The following is a 19,466-nucleotide window of genomic DNA, read 5'->3' as shown; positions in this document are numbered from 1 at the left end:
ACTATGAGTTGGAAGTGATTCGATGGCAATGGTTTTTTCTAGTTATTACAGTACAAGTTTTATCTAAGCAAAATGGGTCATCGTGGAAGATGTCATTGATTCTCCTGTAAAGAGGAGGTTGATGTTTTAATCAAGAATTGAACACAGTTGCATTTTCTGTGTTGTCAGGTGATGTAAAGTTAAGGTACACGTGATCTCACCCTTCAGGAATTTGCAGTCTTCTGCGGAGTCTCTGTGAGTCAGAATCAACTCGATGGCATTGGGTTTGGGTTTTGGTGTATGGGCATTTATGTTATTTGACACCTGCTTGTATAGAATTGGAAACCCTGGTGGCGTAGTGGTTAAGTGCTACAGCTGCTAACCAAAGGGTCGGCAGTTCAAGTCTGCCAGACGCTCCTTGGAAATCGACTCGATGGCACTGGGTTTTCTGGGTATATAGGATTAGGAAACGCTGGTGGCATAGTGGTTAAGTGCTACAGCTACTAACCAAAAGGCTGGCAGTTTGAATCTGCCAGGTACTCCTTGGAAACTCTGTGGGGCAGTTCTACTCTGTCCCATAGTGTCGCTATGAGTCGGCATCGACTCGACGGCAACGGGTTTATATAGCATTTACCCTATACCCAGTATTGTTCTAAGTACCTTGGAAATATTAAATCATCGAATCAGTATTCCTATGAAATAGCTGGTATTATTTTCTTTCTTTTTTTTTTTTGATGAGGAAACTGAGACACAGAGAAGTGAAGTTACTTGTCACCAGTCACATGGTGCCAGTGTAGGCATTCAGACTTAGGCGGCTGGGGTCTGGCTCTGTTATTTCCAAGGTCCTTTCTCTCTTTGTGGTTTTGTTTTAGTCTTTTCTTGGAGTATTCTTATTAACCAGCAGTTAAGAATTCAGCGGTTAGGACCTGAGAGGTATTTTGGTTGATGGAGATTGGATGCTTTTGCCATTGTTCCTGTGTCTTCGGTTTGGGGGCCTGAGTGTCAGTTTTTGTCTTACTTTAAAATTGTAGATACTGACCTGTTGCACTTTGGGAGAACAATGCAGAAGTTGAGTACTTTTTTAAATTAATCATTTTAGGCTGCAGCATCTAAATGGGGTTGAAGCTGTATGGATGTTGTTGCTCTTTTCTTCTTAGTTCCTCTGCTGCATGCGAGGACTGTTCCCATTTGAAACCTTTGTACGCACCTAGCTGTATGATTCCTTTATTTTTAGCATAGTGGAACCTTTCTTTACTGTTTCACGTGGCTCTGGGACTCGGTCCTTACCTCACGTCACACAGAATTCCTTTAGCCCTTTCTTTAACTCTGCCTTCACACCTCACTGAACGTCACCAGTAATGAGGTTCTGCCATTTCAAGCAGCGCTCTTGACGTTGAAGCAGTGCCTTTCACAGGACTTCATCATATTAGAACAGAGTGGAGGGATAAACAGATGTGGCTGTGTGAAGAAAGCCCAGCACTTACACTCAGGCTTCTCGTGAGAATATTTTCACGTCTCACTTTCAAGCATCAAAAAAGGATAGAGATTACAGGGTATGGACTTTGATGTTGGATATACTTGATGTGAATCCTGACTCTGCTGCCGATTCTGTCTGATCTTTGGTAAGCTTCTTAACCTCGCGAATCCTCAGGGTCTTCTGTAGAATGGAGGTGACGGTTTATATATACCTCATAGTTTTGTAGGATAAAGAGATCATTCAGGTCAAACACAGAACTCTACCCTTGGTTTGTCATTGTCAACAAAATGATAATAGTGATTACTTAATTACTATAATAATATGTAGTCTCTAAATCACAGTTTTCACTGTTTTGGTGTGTGATTTTGTGTGTGGTAAGCTCAAAAGGAGCTTTTGTATGTAAAGGAGACATCAACAACTTTGTAAAGATTCCTTTAGTTTTTCAAGGTCCTTGGGCTGGGTATCTTCCTTTTATCCTTCCAGAGCCTCTTTCTACCCTTGTTTATTCAGTGCTGGACCCAGGAGGTTGACGGGGATGGCGTATGGACTGTGTCAGAAGAGCTCTCGCCCTCTGACCTCTTTTGTTGTTGTTGTTGTTGTATGCTGTCTAGTCTATTCTGACTCGTAGCAGCCCTACAGGACGGGGTAGAACTGCCTCATTGGGTTTCATAGGCTATAATCTTCATGGGAGCAGATTGCCAAGTCTTTCTCTTTCTCCCTCAGAGATTCCAACCGCTGACCTTTGCGTTAGCGGCCGACTGCTTTAACCATTGTGCCACCAGGAATCCTTTCTGGCTTCTGGTTGGATTGATACCTGCCTAGTGGAGGTCACCAGCAGAGACTGGCAGGAGGGAGGAGAAGTAAAACCAGGGTGTTTGTTCCTTTTGGCTCCCTCCCTGCTGGGTTGACACAGTTTGGCTTTCTCCCTCTGTGGAAGTCTGTAGTCCTTCTCAGCTGCCTGTCCATGTAGTCTCTCTTTGGGATTTATTACCCTTTTCCTTTTCCTGTCTAGTAACCCCAGAGTACTATATCATTCTTCGGTGCTCTTACGTTAGGCTTGGCTACCCACGCTTTCATATATATAGATCGTTAATTAAACTCTTCAGATTACCCGGTTTGAGTGCCACCCATTGCCTTCTGGGATCCCGGCCCCTGCCTTGGATCAGTCCAGAAGCTCTGGGAACAGTCAGAGTTGCTGGGTATCAGAGTTCCTAGCTAAGAGTTTTTAATACTAAAGAATAAATTCCATATGGGCTCAGCCTAGGAATTCATTGCCTTTCATGGACTTATTTTGTAAAGTTGTTCTTTTTTTTCTTTATAGAAACCGTGTACCATGGGCTTGATTGGGTTATTAAACCCCCCTCTCTCCCCCCGAAAAAAATAGTTGCGGTGGAGACGATTCTGACCCTGTGTGTGCCACAGTAGACTTGCGGCTTCATAGGTTTTTAGTGGCTGATTTTTTGAAAGGAGATTACCAGGCCTCTCTTCTGAGGTGCCTCCGGGTGGGCTTAAACCTCCAACCTTTCAGTGTGCACCACCTGTGAACTCTGACCAGGCTGTTAGCTAGACAAAAACGTTCTAATGACCTGCTGATGGGATGTGTTAGGAAATGCCCTGCACCCTGGAGTACTGGGTTTGGGTCTTGATATTACCTTTGCTAGTCATGTGACTTTAGGAAATACATTTTTCTAACTTTTCTCATGTGTAAAATGTGAATATTATTCAACTTCTCTGGAATATTGCCGGAGTCAAGTGGGATAAAAAAGTGGGATAGAGAGGTGATATTACTGTATAAAAGGTAAGGCTGTATGCAAGTATTTTGTTAGTATTAATGAGCCAGTGTCATCATTCATTCTTTCACCACGTACACAGGGAACACTGACCACATGCCGCACGCAACAAAAGGAATAAAAGGGGGTAACAGCTTGTCAGAGAAGACAGACATTAAGTAGGAAGTGACACCTGTGGCGAATACCACGAAAGAATGCTGTGTGTCCCTGGGTGGTGCAAATGGTTAAGCCTTGGTTACTAACTGAATGATCAGTGGTTCGAATTTACCCAGAGGGGCCTCTGAAGAAAGGCCTGGTGATCTTCTGAAAGGCCACAGCCGTTGTAAACCTGTCAAAAACTTAAAAACGCAGAGAAGCATCAAAAATTAGTGTAACAGAATATATTTACTGTGAGTACGATTGAAATTGGGCATCATCAACCTGGACACAATCAGAAATGCAGGCTTCCAAAGAGGGGATATTGAGAGCAGATTATGTAGGTCATTGCGTGTTAATTTCCCAGGAGCTATCGTCAGCACCTGCAGGGTTCCAGTGCTGGGCCGTTGTAGAAACAGAGCCCTTGACGACATGCCGTTGGTTTTCCGGTCAGACCCTGGCTGCACAGAGACAATTCGCCAAAAAGCCCACCGCCCAAGGCAAAATGGTCTCAGCCAAGCTGCTTAGTAGGCTGTTGTTTGACCTGAAGATGACTCCAGGAAAACTAGTGCCTTAAAGGTGCAAGTTTCAGAAGGACACCTAAGGGCTACTGGCCTGGGTGGGTCACCCCAAACTCCGTGGAACCAGAAATCCGAGTTCCAGGTGAATTAAAATGGTTTCTCAAAACCTATAGGGTGCAGGTGTGCTCTGAAATACATGGTGTTGCCATGAGTCAGAAACGACTCCATGGCAACCTTTTTTTTAAGTCTGGGAATTCAGACAACCTTTCTAAGAAGTGAAATTTAAGCAGAGACCCCAAAAAGAAGTGTAAAAAAAAAAAAAAACTCACTGTCGTCCAGTTGATTCTGACTCATAGCGACCCTAGAGGACAGAGTAGAACTGCCCCGGAATTTCCAGGGAGCACCTGGTGGATTCAAACTGCTAACCTTTTGGTTAGAAGCCATAGCTTTTAACCACTGTACCACCAGTGTTTCTAAAAAAAGTATATTTGTAGTCAAAACATCCACTAAAAGTCTTCCATGGTTGGAGAACAAGTTCAAAAATCTCAGGCAAGCTGAGCGCGGTGCTTAGTGCCTGTGGGTGAAGCTGGGTGGTGTTGTGGCCCAGGGGTCAAGGAAGGGCAGGAGCACAGGCCTGGCCCTTAGTGATTAATGTCGCAGGATGTTCAGTAGGTTTGGAGCTTTCTGTAAATTTGAAGAGTTGCCTCCTTGATAGCTTTCTCAGCCATATTTGGTCCACTTCAGATATAAATGAACCCCCTAGTCCATCCCTCATTTGTCGATCATTGAAACAGATTGTTCTGTTTATCCAGCTGTGTTTTTAATCTGTTTAAACTCTCTCTACGTTCCATCCATTACATCCTTTATTCAGCGGCAGATTAACTGTGCTGCAGGCTGTCTCTCGTCCTGTGACATCACCGCCTGTTGTTTACTGAATTGCCTGTCAGGATACCATCTTGACAGCAGACCCTGGCCTGCCTTTTCATGCTTCTGCCCTCCTTTCTCCTCTGTGTTGACCAAACAGAACTACCCCCTACCCCCCAGCCTGCTCCATCATGTCCAGGCTTGTTCCTGTATAGGCTGTGTGATTGTAGGACTTTCTCATCGTTACCTGCCTGGTTTATTCCATTTTGTACTTTAGATGAGAAAGCGAAGGGGAAAAAAAAAAAAGGTCATAGTATCTTAGTAAAACCCCAGATGTCAACTGTGCAGTTTAACAAAACAGATGAGGGATGTGAGCGAGAGTTACGCAGGGCGGCTTGACTTCCCAGAAAGGTTCATCCCTTTGCCTGGTGGTCTTTATTCCTGTCCTTTGAGAAGTTAGCAGATATTTACCAGCCTTTAAAATAAATTTTCCAGATTCCACGGCTGTTAGCGCCTTTTCTGCAGCATTCTGGGCATTGTATTAAATGTGCCCATTTACGTGCCTGTCTCCCTGAATGGAAGACTATTTCCTGTTTCTAGCCCATGCATCAGAATTCCATGAGGTTTGGGTGAATGCCATTCTCTCCCCTCTCCACCACCACCCAGGCGAACACCGTTGCATTTAAAATATTGGACTCTAAAAATAGAATGTTTTACATGTAATTTTAAGAAACAAATCTGTTGTTGCTTCAAGTGAAATAAACTGTCCAGGTAATTTCCCCACCCACAGCTTCAATAAAAGCATAATGAAGAAAAATGAGCTATCAAGAGAGTAAAGTTCTGGATTTTCTGCCAATAGGTAAAATATAAGCATGGCCATCTCTGGATAAATTTTTAAAAATTCTATGAAATGTTTTTAAATTTTAATTTTATTTAATTTTTAAATAGGTCAATTTACACATGGTTCGCAAATTTGAAACAGGGTAGGAAGAGATACAACAAAAGGCCTCCCAGCTTCTGCCTCTTATTCACTGTGCTTTACCTGGGTGAAATAGATAAACATTGCTGTTTAGTTTCTTATAGAACCAAAAACCATCGAGTCAATTCTGACTCCTAGCGACCCTGTAGAACAGAGTTGAATCGCCCAATAGGGCTTCCCCGGAGCGACTGGTGAATTTTATCTGCCGACCTTTATCGGTTAGCAGCCGGAGCTCTTAACCACTGTGCCACCAGGGCTCCTCTTATGTAATGGTAGGGAGATATTTTCTGTGCATATGAAAGTGAATATGAGCATGTATTCTGTCTTATTTTTCTTATACTGTTTTACACTGCGTGTGTGTACTAAATCATGCATTTTGGAGAGCTTTCCATATTTTCATATCTTTCCATGTCAAAGCATAAAGAGCTTGCTCAGTTTTAGAAGTAGCTGCATGATAGTTCATTGTGTGAGTGTGCCCTAGTGCATGTAACTGGGCACCTGCTGGTAGGCATTTAGGCGGCCTCCAGTGTTGTGCCAGTAAAGACAGTGGTAACGTAAACCTGTGGGATCATTCTGGAAGTAAAATTGCTTGGACAAAGGAATCGAATCGGTTTAGTATGTTTGATTCTGTGAGATGAGTTAAGCAGTTTTCATGGAAATTTTCACTACTAAAATTTTTGCATTGTAAATTGAACTCATTCAGATTCAAAGATTATTTGGCCATTTTACCATGGATTTTAGTATATTGGGTAGGTTAAAAAAAGGAAGTGGCCAATGTCCAGGAAGATCTGTACTGGGCCAAAGCAAAAGCAAAAACAAATAAAACCCAAAGCAGGCATTATTACTGAATCTAGAATTCTGGACTGACAGAAGTTTGGTGTCCATGGTGTGAGAACACAGGAGGTTAATCCCCCTGCATTATTTAAAAGCTTCATCACACATTTGCTTATTATTGCTGAGCTGGGAGATAACGTTGGTGCACTGAGCTGTATGGTACCAAGTGTAATCTAGGGATTAGTGTAAGTCAAATCCCCTGTCCATTTAACCTTGAAAATGGGATTGATATCCTCTATGGTTGGTCTTCCTTTGCTGCAATTAACTAAAGAGTTCTAGCCGTCCTGGTGGTACCAATGTACCTTCTTACCCCCAGGGAAGATCAGGTGGTAGCATGGGTTTTGGAATACGAAGCTCCAAATTCGGGACAGGCATAAATGTTAGACAATTGTGTCAAGTTTCATAGATCATCTTGTGCAGTTCCCCATGTCTTTGCTGTGTATTTTATTGAATTTCATGAAAACGTCTTTACTTTTCACATCCTTCTCTTTCAGTGTGTAGCCCTGTGTACAACTGATGCTATCTTTGGTACCTTCTCCACGTTAGTACTACTCTTCTTTGAGCAAGGCATCTTGAGTGTATTTACTCTCTCATTCAGCAGCCACTCAAACCCTATTTGCGTACCTCCTATGCAGCCAAACCAAATGCTGCAGACAAGAACGTGAATGAAACAGCGTACGGATATTTTCCAGGACCGGAAGCTTCCACACAGGATGTGTCTAGCAATAGACATTTGTTGAATGAAGACAGAGATTTTACCTAAGGAGGGGTTCATGTCCTGGTGGAGGAGACACCACACTTTCCCCCCTTATCTGACGGTTTTGGTAGAGCTGTACAGAAAGTGCTCTGTGAGTATCAACCTGGGACTGACTGATTCCTTCACTCCTGTGACTCCACTGCGGAGGGGAGATGATCACATAGTCAGAGTGGAGATGACTGTGGTCGAGTCTTGAAAGGAAAGCCATGCAGATGAATCGTCAGTACAGCATCACAGGTGGAGAAGAGTGTTATTAGCAAATACATGAGTGTGTTCTTGGCATGAGTCACGTGTGAGGAGCTGAGGGAGGTGGGCTGATAGAAGGTTGAAATGGGCCTCTTAAAGCCATCCTACAGAACCAATACTTGATTTTACTGGCCTTGGCAAGCGAGGCAAGGTTGATAAACAGGAGCATCAGTGCTTTGTAATTGATAAACAGGAGCATCAGTGCTTTGTAACACTGACCTGAGAATGCTTTCTGCCTTGATCTTTGGTTTCGATCAGCCTTTTTCTAGGATTCCAAAAGGCAGGCCCCAAGGGACTTATTTAGTATTTTCGTTTTGTCTTTGTTTTCTAGTCGGTTGTTCCCCTCTGTTAGCACGGGTGTTTGAGATTTGACTTTGCAGAGCCATGGTGTACGTGTTTTTTCCCACTGTACTTGTGAAGTAGCATCAATAAAATGGGAAATGTGTCATTATTGGAAAAAGCGTAGCAATTTAATAGGCCACGTTTCTGTATGAGATTTCATGCTGCACCGGAGCTCACGGAACTCCCAGCCTCTACAGGTCCACATCACACACTTCATGCCTTTCTCTTTGCCTCCACAGAAATAGAGAAGTTTCAGAAAGGAGAAAGCAAGGAAGAAGAAAAGTACATTGATGTGGTGATTAATAAGAACATGAAGCTGGGACAGAAAGTGTTAATCCCTGTAAAACAGTTCCCTAAGGTAAGACAGTGAGGACTACACTGCAGGTGTGCCAGACTCCATCTCAAGGGAGCAAATATTGAATTTATATTGTTGGATATTTTCTAGAGATGTTTTCCTTGAGCGCAGGCAACCCTCCTCCCCCCTTTTAAAGTCAGGTACAAATTTATTCGCCATATTTTTACACAAATAACACAAGTGTTATATGATTTTTTTTGCCAACCACGGGACCCCCCGCCCAGTGTACTATTAAGTGCACTATGCCAAGTGTTATATGTACGGGCATGTTATTTATGTGGGCGTATTACTTCCTAAAAATACAGCAGTGATTCTGTCTTTTATATTTGGTTTTAGTGTGACTGATGGAGCCCTAAAAAACTGTGCTTCTGTCTGAGTCTTACTAGCTGTGTGACTTGGGGCTTTTCTCCACTTTTGTTTCTTGATTTGTAAAATGAGGCTGCACTGTTAAGAATTAAATAAGATTATCTATGTTAAAGGCTTAGCACAGTGCACATAAATATTTAAAAAGTATCTATTCTCATTTTATTTAAATCTTACCATTGTTTCCGCTTTTCATGACTCATGCATACATTCATGCATAATGTGTCAGTAGTTCATTTTTTAAAATTTTATTAATAATAATCCACTGTGTTGTTTATCCATTTGCCTGGACTGTTTCTGGTTTTTGGGTTTGACAAATTAAACTACTGGGACCATTTTTGTGTAAGTCATTTTGTGACTGTATGTTTTCATTCCTTTTGGATAAATACCTGGGATTGAAATTGTTGTGTGTTTAGTTTTACGAGAAATGGCCCTTCCTTTTGCCAGAGTGCTTGTACCGTGTTGGATTTCCATGGAATATGCATACAAGTTGTGATTTCTCACCATCTTTATCAATATGTGTTGTTGTCAGTCTTTTTTATCTTAGCCATTCTATTTTTTTTTTTTTTAATGTAATGGAAACCCTGGTGGCCTAGTGGTTAAGAGCTACAGCTACTAACCAAAAGGTCGGCAGTTTGAATCCACCAGCCGCTCCTTGGAAACTCTGTGAGGCAGTTCTACTCTGTCTGATAGGGTTGCTATAAGTCGGAATTGACTCGACAGTAACAGGTTTGGTTTTTTTTTTTTTTCTTTAAATGTGTACCGGAGCCTGTTGGCACAGTGCTTAAGAGCTTGGCTGCCAACCCAAAGGTTGGCAGTTCAAATCCATTTAGCCGCTCGTTCCTTGGAAACCCCAAGGGGCAATTCTACTCTGGCCTAGAGGGTCACTTTGAGTCGGAATCAACTCGACAGCAATGAGTTTGGCTCATTATTTTAATGGTGTATTGGTGTCGTGTTGTAGTATTAATTTGCATTTCCCTGATGAATAATAATTTTGTGCACCTTTTCCTATACTTAGTGGCCATTCATATATCTTTTGTTATGAAACATCTGTTCAAATCTTTTTTTTTTTTTCCTCACAATTATGGGATTTATTAGGGAAGTCACAGCGTGCTATTCTGGTTCAGGAATGCTCAGGATACAGTTCTTCCATCAGGACAGCCTCTTCTCAGCTGTACCTGTAGGCACACCTCTCTCTGGCCTTCCAGCCTCTGCCCAGGCAGATGTTACAAACTTCTTTTAGCTCTTCTGATAAGTTCCCTGATGCATCTCACTCTGCCAGTAAGCCTTGGCCCAAGGTGCACAGCTCTAGCTCCATGGGTCGGAAAACCTAGCTCCACTGAGTGCCTGGAGGCACCTTACTCCACCAGCAAGCCTCCTGCTTGGAGGCACTCAGCCTTTTAGCTTGGTGGGCTGGGAAGCCCACCACACCATCTCCTGCTGGTGTCTCTGGCTGCTGTTTCTCTGCTACCCCTGCTCTCGCTCTCTCAGTCTCCTGGCTTTAGGAGCCTCTCAGTGTAGGGATCCTGGGTCCAAAGGATGCACGCAGTCTACTCTTGGCTCTTCTTTCTTGGTGGTGGTGAGATCCTTTCCTCCCACTTCTGTGATGGCTCATTTCAAGCCCAGCAGGATGGCAAAGCTGACCAGTCTCCTTGGTGGGCCACAATTACGTTATTTTCATAGCCCCACTCAGTCACTTGGGTGGGAGTTACAAGACCATGGCGAGAAAAGCCACAAAAAAGCGATCCATCACACCACAGGCTACCCCCTGACTTTTCTAGCCATGGTTCTTTCATACTTGGAGAATAACTTCCCCCTCTCAATCATTTTACCAGTCCAAAACAGTCGTTAACAATTAGTCTTTCAACAGGGCAAAGAGTTCTAAGGGTGAGATTACTCAGGTACCAGCCATTCAGGTCTGTTGCAGGTATCCATGTGATCTGGTCAGGTTCTCCAAAACTGATCTTGGATTCACCCTTTTTTGGCGTGTGATGAAATTTAACTAAGATTACTCTGAGCCCCACAAGGTACCAGCATAGCAAAATCTTTAGCTTCTGCCTAAATCTGCTGCAAAAGACCTCTTTAAAGTGTTAAAAAGCAAAGATGTCACTTTAAGGACTAAGGTGTGCCTTGTCCTAGCCCTGGTGTTTTCAGTCACCTCATACGCATGCAAAAGCTGGACAATAAATAAGGAAAACTGAAGAAGAATTGACCCAAAGGAAAACTACTTGCTTGCTGGAAATTCAACACGCAGGACAGTCTTTTTTTTTTTTCCCCGTAGGTCCTTCCGGCAAATGCAGATCTTCTTTTCTCTCAGCAGTTCTAGGTTGACCTGCACGTCTTTTCAGATGCAAATTTCCTGACTCTGGGAGGTCTCCTGTGGGGCTCAGGTACACACAGGGCTACTGCATTCAAACCAGCAGGCTGGGTTTCTTTTGGACCAATTCTAATTCCCTTTTTAGCATATCCAATCAAGTATTGGCTAAAGACAGAAATTATATGCTGTCTGATACCTGTAATACCCAGGATTCATATCTATCGTACATCTAGGTCTGCTTTACAACACTGGAGTCCTGGTGTCGCAGTGGTTAGGAGCTATGACAACTAACCAGTCCGAATCCAGTAGGCGCTCCCTGGAAACCCTTTCAGGCAGTTCAGCTCTGTCCTGTGGGGTCTGTAAGAGTTGGAATTGACTGATAGAAACAGGGTTTTTTCTTTGTTCGTTTTTACAGCACTAAGTAGAAGAAACAGTCAATATCCATAGTACATTCAGATAAACACACCTAACCCTTTAAAAAAACATTCCAGTTTCATCTTCTCCACTCCCACCCTTGATTATCTTCCCATTCATATGCATATGGCCTTGGGCCTCTGGCTGGGTGGAACCAGAAGACCCTGCCCCCTTATCAGTCATCTTGCTTTTGCCCCAGGCCGCTCCAGATGTGGATTTTCTCCCCTCAGCTGCAGCATAACTTTAAGCCATTACGGTAGCAACACCTAAAGTAACCATCTAAGAATCAAAAATTTCACTTCCCAAGCCGCTTCTTTCTCTTACAAAGTCCCATGCTTCTGTGAATCTGCAGCCATTGCAAAGAATCCCACTTCTGACGCCAACTATAAAAATGGCGTGTGGGCAGCGACTGATCTCCTCTAACTTCACAAGGTGGAAGAAGAATCAAGATCAACAGCCCAAGGCTGATTCCTCTGAGGTGGTGGTTAGATATGCCTCCTCTTTCTGCCTTCTTTATCAATTCTGACACCAACCGTCCCTCCCATGACACTCTCTACTTCTCTGCTGGGTTTGATAATTCATTGCAGTGGCCACACAGAACTCATGGACAGTCCTCGCAATTGTGGGGTTTATTAGAGAAGTAACAGGTTAAAATTCAGGTTCAGGACTGCTTCTGGAATACAGTTCTTCCATCAGGATAGCCTCTTACCAGCTGTGCCAAAGGCATACGTCTCTCTGGCCCCCTGGCCTCTGTCCTGGTCCAGCAAGTGTTATAAAACTCCTTTAGCTTTGTCAATAAGTGCCCTGAGGTACCCCAGTAAGCCTCAGCCAGAAGGCACTCAGCTCTAGCTCTGTGGGTCAGCAAACATAGCTCACTAAGTGCCTGGAGACAGGCTGTTCTTCCAGCAAGCCTCTCTCCCAAAGGCACTCAGCTTTCACATTCTCTGGGCTGGGGAGCCCGCCATGCTGTCTCCTGCTGGTGTTTCCTGCTGTTTTTCTACCACCACTTCTCACTGTCTTCTGTATTAGAGCTCTCTCTCTCTGTCCCCCAATTCCAGAAGCTTCTCGGTGCAGGGACTCTTTGGTCCAAAGAATGCTCTGTGCTCTTGGTTCTTCTTCCTTGGTGGTGGTGATATCCTCTGTTCAGATCATTTGCTTATTTCTGTATGGGCTGGGTGTCTTTTTTTCATTGAATTGTAGAAATTTTTACATATCCTGGATACATACCAGTCTTTTTGTTAGATGTACCTTTTGGGATGTTTGGCCCATTCTATGACTTACCTATACTTTTCTTAATAGAGTCTTGTAATATAAGCAGACGTTTTAAGTTTTGATGAAATCTAATGTATCAGGTTTTTCTCTTACAGTTTTTGCCCTCTGTGAACTAAAAAATCTTTGCCAACTCCAAAGACATGTTGAGTCCTTTATAGCATGAGGTATAAAGTTATTCTCCTGCATTTTTCCTGAAAGCTTTATAATTTTAGTTTTTACTTTGAGGTTTAGATGTGAGATAGAGATTAAAAAAAAATTTTTCCCCAATATGAATATTTAGTTTTTCCATCACCATTTTTTAAACAATGTTTTCACCCCAATGATTGTTTTTTCACCCTTGATGAAAACCAGATGACCATGTAAGGGGCCTATTTCTGGGCTTTTTATACCGTTCCATCAATCTTTGTATCAATCCTTTGCCAGTATCATACTCTCTTGATTACTGTAACTTTACAGTGAGATTTGAAGTTAGGAAATATAAGCCTTCCAACTTTGTCCTTCTTTTTTTCAAGATTGCTTGGGTAGACTGGGCCCTTGTCAACTGCATATAAATGGAAGAATTAGTTTGTCAGTTTCCAAAAAATGATCTGCTGGTATTAGGATTACAGTTGCATTGAATCTGTTGAGCAATTTGGAGATATTTGACTCGTTAACAATGTTGAAACTTCCATTTCTCGAACACAGTATATCTCTCTATTTATTTTGGTCTCTTTTAATTTCTTTCAGCAACATTTCATACTTTTCAGGGTTAAGGCTTTATATGTCTTTTTTTAAACTTACCCCTAAATGTTTTGTTTTTTGAAACTATTGTAAATTGAGGGGCCCTGGTGGTGCAATGGTTAAGCACTTGTCCGCTAACTGAAAGGTTGTTGGTTTGAACCTACCAGCCGCTCTGCGGGAGAACGGTGTGGCAGTCTGCTTCTGTAAAGATTTACAGCCTTGGAACCCCCCTGGGGGCAGTTCTGCTCTCGCTATGAGTTGGGGTTGACTCGATAGCAACAGGTTTTTTGGGTATTGTAAATCGATATTTTTAAAATTCCATTTTCTATTTTTTGTTTCTACTATAAATTTTGTATATTAACCCTATATCCTGCTACTTTGCTATATTCACTGATTAGTTCTAGTAAATCGTTTTGTAGATTCTTTAGGATATTTTTTATTAGGATACTTTATGTAGATAATTATATCCTGTGCATAAATGGTTTTACTTCTTTCTTTCCAATTTGTGCACCTTTTATTTCTTTCTCTTGAATTATTGAATAGGCTAGAATCTCCAGTATAATGCTGAATAGAGTGGTAAGAGTGGGCATCCTTCCCTTGCTCCCCGTCTTAGGAGGCAAGCATTTCATATTTTACCGTGAAGAATGATACCAGTTGTAGATTTTTTGTAGGTATTTTTATCAGGTAGAAGTTACATTTTAACGTTGCTAAGATTTTTGACCTGAATGAGTGATGAATTTTGTTGAATTCTTTGTCAGCTCCTGTTGAAAAGAATATTAGATGTTTTTATGCAGTTTATATGGTGAATTATATTGATTAAGTTTTCTAAACCAAACCAACTTTGCATTTCTAGGATAAACCATACTCGGTCGTTAGCTATTATCCTTCTTAAATATGCTGGATTCCGTTTATTATTTCAGTAAATAATTTTGCATTTCTGTTCATAAATGATACAGGTTTTCAAGGTTTTCCTTTTTTTTTTTTTTAAATAGTGTGTTTGTCAGATTTTGGTATTAGGGTTATGTTGGTCTTATAACATGAGCGAGAAAGTGTTCTTTTCTTTTTTTCTCAAATAACCTGTATCAGATTGGTGTCATTTCTTATTAAATATTTGATAGAATTCAACAGAGAATCCATCTGGGCCTGCAGTTTGATAATGAATTTAATATCTTTAATTGATACGGGATTAGTCAGATTTTCTACTTCATCTTATGGAGAAAATTCTAAATTGTGTTTTTCAAGGTATTTGATAATTTCATCATACTGTTTTGGCTGTTGTGTCTTCAAATGCTTTTCTTTTCTGACCCTTTCTCTCCCTGTCTTTTGGAACGTCAGTTACATGTATGTCAGACCTTTCGATAGCATCACAGAAGTGCTTGCAGCTTAATAGTGAGATTCATCAGTATCTGTTTTTTCTTTCTGTCCCTCAGACTGGATAATTTCTGCTGCTGTACCTTTAAGGTTATTGATTCTTAGGTCACCGCCATTTGGCTGTTAGGGCTAGGAGAAGAATTTTTTTATATCAGATGTTATACTTTTCAGTTTCAGAATTTGCGTTTGGTTCCTATATACGTGTGTGTGAGTCCTTCAAGTTCTCTTCACTTTCAGCAAGCAAGGTGGTATTGTCTGCGGATCACAGGTTATTAATGAGTCTTCCTTCAGTCCTGATGTCCCATTCTTCTTCATATAGTCCAGCTTCTCAGATAATTTGCTCAGCATACAGATTGAATAAGCGTGGTGAAAAGATACAACCCTGATGAACACCTTGCCTGATTTTAAACCACACAGTATCCCCTCGCTCTGTTCAAACAACTGCCTCTTGATCTATGTACAGGTTCCTCATGAGCACAATAAAGGTGACATCAGCAATGGTAATCCCTTATTCCATGTCCTCTTTTGACTCCTACCTGAATTTCTGGCGTCTCCCTGTTGATGTACTGCTGCTACCGTTTTTAAATGATCTTCAGCAAATTTTACTTGCTCGTGATATTTATGATATTGTTCGATAATTTCCACATTCTGTTGGATCACCTTTCTTTGGAATGAGCACAAATATGGATCTCTTCCGTTCAGTTGGCCAGGTAACTGTCTTCCAAATTTCTTGGCATAGACAAGTGAGTACTTCTAGCGTTGCAGCTGTTTGTTGAAACATCTCACTTGGTCATCTGTGAATTCCTGGAGCCTTGTTTTTCACCAGTGCTTCAGTGCAACTATAGAGCATATAGAGCAGTGTTTTCTATAGGGTCAATATGCTTAAAAGATAAATAGTCACTGCCCCTGTCTTTAAGCGTTGCATTATCTGGGGCATGATTGTTAGCACTTTGTTGTGTGTGAGTAAATATGTGAAATAAAATGAACATCAATAAACGGTGCCCTGGTGGTGCAGTGGTTAAGAGCTTGGCTGCTAACCAAGAGGTCAGTGGTTCAGATCCACCAGCCACTTCTTGGAAACCCTGTGGGGCAGTTCTACTCTGTCCTGTAGAGTCGCTATGAGTTGGAATTGACTCGACAGCAATGGGTTTGTTTTGGTTTTTATATCATTAAAATTATAAAATAAAAAACTGATTTTCAGTGTCAACTTTGATGAGGTAGGGGAAGACGGAGCATGATTTCTGTGTCTAAAAGAGAGCAGAAGTCCATTTCAAGTACTTGTAATGTCTGAAGTAGGCTGCTGAGAAATCTGCCTTCGGAATACTGCCAAAGGATATTTCTGCTTCGCATAATTGAGCGTGCAGGTTTTAAGCCAGCCTCGTATAGAAGCTAATCTAGCACTGCCATCAGTTGTAGGGAGAAACACCTATGCTTGTGGCAGTGAATAGGCTAAGCTGGAGGAATCAGGCAGGACTCGCCCCCTGGAGCTGCAGTGAGGAGGGTCTACTCTCTGAGAATGGATGCCGAGGGTGCAGTTTCAGCCTGTTGGGCAAGAGGGAACTGCTCCTTGTGGAACTCCGGCCAATAAAGTGATTTCCATTTATTGAATAACTTCTCCTAGTGAACCGTGTTCAGCACTCTTTCAATGGCACAGCATTGAACACTATCTGGGTCTTTTAGTGTCCAACCTTAAAGTACACTTGCTGCCTTGGGTTATGTATCTCAGCCTATGAAACAGGATACGCTTTAATTTTTTTTTTTTTTTAAGTTTTTAAGCTGCTGAAATTACTCATCGTAGTTTTCCTGCTGAAAAGCCTGGTACTGAGTATTGCCGAGATGTAAGAGGTTAATGCAAGTGCCAAGTCAATGTTGGGACAAGGTACCCTCTCTGAGCACTTACAAATGCATCGTGGCTCAGGGTTTACGTTTTTTTATTCACTGTTGCATTCAGCAGTGCACGTATCTATCCTCTACCCAGCATTTATTCAGGACCTTAAAAAAAATTTTTTTTTTTTTTTTTTTTGTCTGAGCGAGGCCCTTTGTTGGGCAGACCAGGGTGATTAAGTCATGGTCCTTGGTCACAAGAAGCTCAGTTTTGTGGGGAATGTGACGAATAAGTAAATGTTTATAGTACACTGTGAGAAGCTCGGTGTTAGGGTATGCTGGAAGAACAGAGAAGTTCTTAGAGAAGGCTGTCCTAAGGTCCTATGGACGTTGTCCCGGAAGGGGTACTGGGTAAGGGGTCAAAAGTAAGACAGGTGAAGGTGAGAGGGTGGCTCAGACAGAGCACAAAATACACAGGGCAGGGGACATTTGTGAAATTACAACCTATTTTGTTTGGCTGTGCAGGTTAGTTTCAGGAAGATTCCCAGGTTTTTATAGATGGCATATAAATACGACCTTAATGGGGGTTGGCCAGCGGGGCTTATATATGACATGGTCCTAACTGGAAGTGTTCTCTTACAAGGTTGAATCGTGTTATTCCTCTGTAGCATGTTACAGACAGTCAAAAACCCATGAATTTACTACTTGGAAAAAGCCTATTCCGTAGAAATTGTCCATGAGTCAGAATCGACTCAACAGTAACGGGATTTTTTTTGAATAGAAATCATTGTGGGTTTTAAGACTTCCTGGAGTAGTAACTATGGAGATGTGCTGAAAGTTGTATTTTCTATGTTTCCTGATTGATTTTCAGAGACTTTTTTTTTTCTAGAGGATTTATGTGAAACGATTTTTATTTGGTGTTGAGTTGATAGGTTACCTGTAGAAATGAAGAGAAAAATGTTCTCTATATCTAAAATTCTATCACTAAAACAAATAAGGCTGACTGGTGAGGTAATAAAAATAGTAACCTGATCTTTTCTTTCAAGACAATAAAGGTACAGTAAAACCTTGGGCTGGGATTAGGTAAGTGTGGAGATTAGGAACCAGGTGTGTTTCCTGACAGGGCAGTTCTTTCTCCCCCTTAACGTCTAGAAAACTGTGCTGTTTTCTGATGAGGGTGCATGCACTCAAGGGATTCACAGGTCAGTCTCTCTGGGTAAGAGGAGAATGTGTCAGAACAGGTGTTTATGTGTGTATTAAAAATTTAAAAACCGTATGGTTTTGTATGTGACAGGCACTGTTCCAATCACTTTACATGTACCAGCTTGTTTATGAGGTGACGATTATATCTCCTGTTTGCATATGAAAAAACCAGAGAACAGAGAAGTTAAATAACATGTTAAACGTCACACAGCTAGCAATTAGCAGGCAGTTGAAGTCTGGAAGTCTGGCTTCAGAGTCTATCTTCTTATTTAAGAATTACACTTTACTGTTATTTAGTACGTGGATTAATGCTGGTACCTTTATGTAGTTCAAGTTAGTGCCATGCAGTTATGTGTACTTACTTTATGGGGTAAACCCCCCGTCCAGGAAAAAAAAAAAAAAACCCCATTGCTAGGGAAATTCCACAGTGTAGAAGGTCTCACAAAGGTTTAATTACTCATTTGCTTTCTGTGTCTTTGGGCCTTGTTTATGGCTTTATGGATTATATTACCTGGTTTTAATTAAACTTACCTCAGAATGGACAGCCACCACCAGTCTGTTATACTGTGGTGGCTTGTGTGTTACTGTGATGCTGGGAGCTATGAGCCCCCTAGGTTGGAAAACCACTGGGTCAATTCCAACACATAGTGACCCTATAGGACAGAGTAGGACTGCCCCATAGAGTTTCCAAGGAGCGCCTCGTGGATTCAAACTGCCGAATTTTTGGTTAGTGGCCATAGCACTGACTCATTGAGCCACCAGGGTTTTCCCCTAGGTTGGAAAGCACTGAATATATACGGTGGCTCCATCAGTGGACTCCAGCACAGCAACAGTTATGAAGATGGCGCAAGACCAGGCATCGTTTCGTTCTTTGGTACAAGGGTTGCTGTGAGTTGGAGTTGACTCGGTGGCACCTAACAATAGCATCTCTGAAATGGGCAAAGATCACTGCAAAAGAAACTGAATGAAAGGTCTCCTGCAAATACAGCTGAAGTGAACGAGAAAGGGTCAGAGCTGATCCCACTCCTGTGCCTTAGTACAAGCTCAACCTTGGAACAAGGTAAAAACAAGTATGACCCAGATGTTTGTAACAAGGAGCAGTCTTCAGTCTTCTCAAATTAGAACTATTTCTCTATATCCAGTACTATTAATGATGACCCTTTTGCCTTAAGTAAGTATTGAAATATTAACCAGTGATAGCACACAAATAATAAAAAAAAAAAGCACACACACAGAATTTTAAAATAAACGTGTCTGTCTGTCTATCTATGTATGGTAGGTACTCAAAAACATTTTACTTCATGTACACAATCTAAATTAGTTTGAACTGAGGCACTTGGGCAACCAGGAATGCATTATTGCCAAAGCTGGGAAAATAAATGAGATAGTTCCTGAACTTACTGTGGCCCACTTGACTGCTCACTGTGTCCCTGCATGCTTTGGCAGATGCAAAAGGAATTTGTGTAATCAATGATTTAAGTCAGGGTACAGCAAACCTTTTCCTGAAGACCCAATTAGTAAATATTTTTTTACTTTTGGGGGCCATAAGGTCTCTGCCGCAACTAGTCATTTTGCTGCATAGTGCTGAAGCTCAGACAATATACATAAATAGGCGTGTCTGTGTTCAAATAAAACTTTATTAACAAAACGAGGTGGCAAGCTGGATTTGGTCTGTGGGCCATAGGTTGCCAACCACTGCTTTA

The 19,466-nt window shown here is 41.8% G+C and overlaps 1 protein-coding gene across 7 annotated transcripts in view; it reads left to right on the top strand.

Moving 5' to 3' along the window:
- Nucleotides 1-19,466, top strand: part of KHDRBS3 (KH RNA binding domain containing, signal transduction associated 3) — a 185,196-nt gene that overhangs the window by 57,294 nt on the left and 108,436 nt on the right. For 6 of the 7 annotated variants that reach the window (XR_007513244.1, XM_049853671.1, XM_049853668.1 and 3 more), the window contains exon 2: nt 8,164-8,282. Coding sequence is in view for 6 of the 7 variants with exons in the window: in XM_049853671.1 (XP_049709628.1) it covers nt 8,164-8,282 (119 nt within the window). In the remaining variant the exon portion in view is untranslated. Of the gene's footprint in view, nt 1-7,458; nt 7,574-8,163; nt 8,283-19,466 lie in introns of those variants that run through there. The other variant, XM_049853669.1, reaches the window with a different exon arrangement.

The sequence above is a fragment of the Elephas maximus genome, chromosome 15 (assembly GCF_024166365.1).
Source record: "Elephas maximus indicus isolate mEleMax1 chromosome 15, mEleMax1 primary haplotype, whole genome shotgun sequence".
NCBI lineage: Eukaryota > Metazoa > Chordata > Mammalia > Proboscidea > Elephantidae > Elephas > Elephas maximus.
Note: the sequence above shows the minus strand (reverse complement) of the source record. Positions and strands in the feature narration are given on the sequence as shown.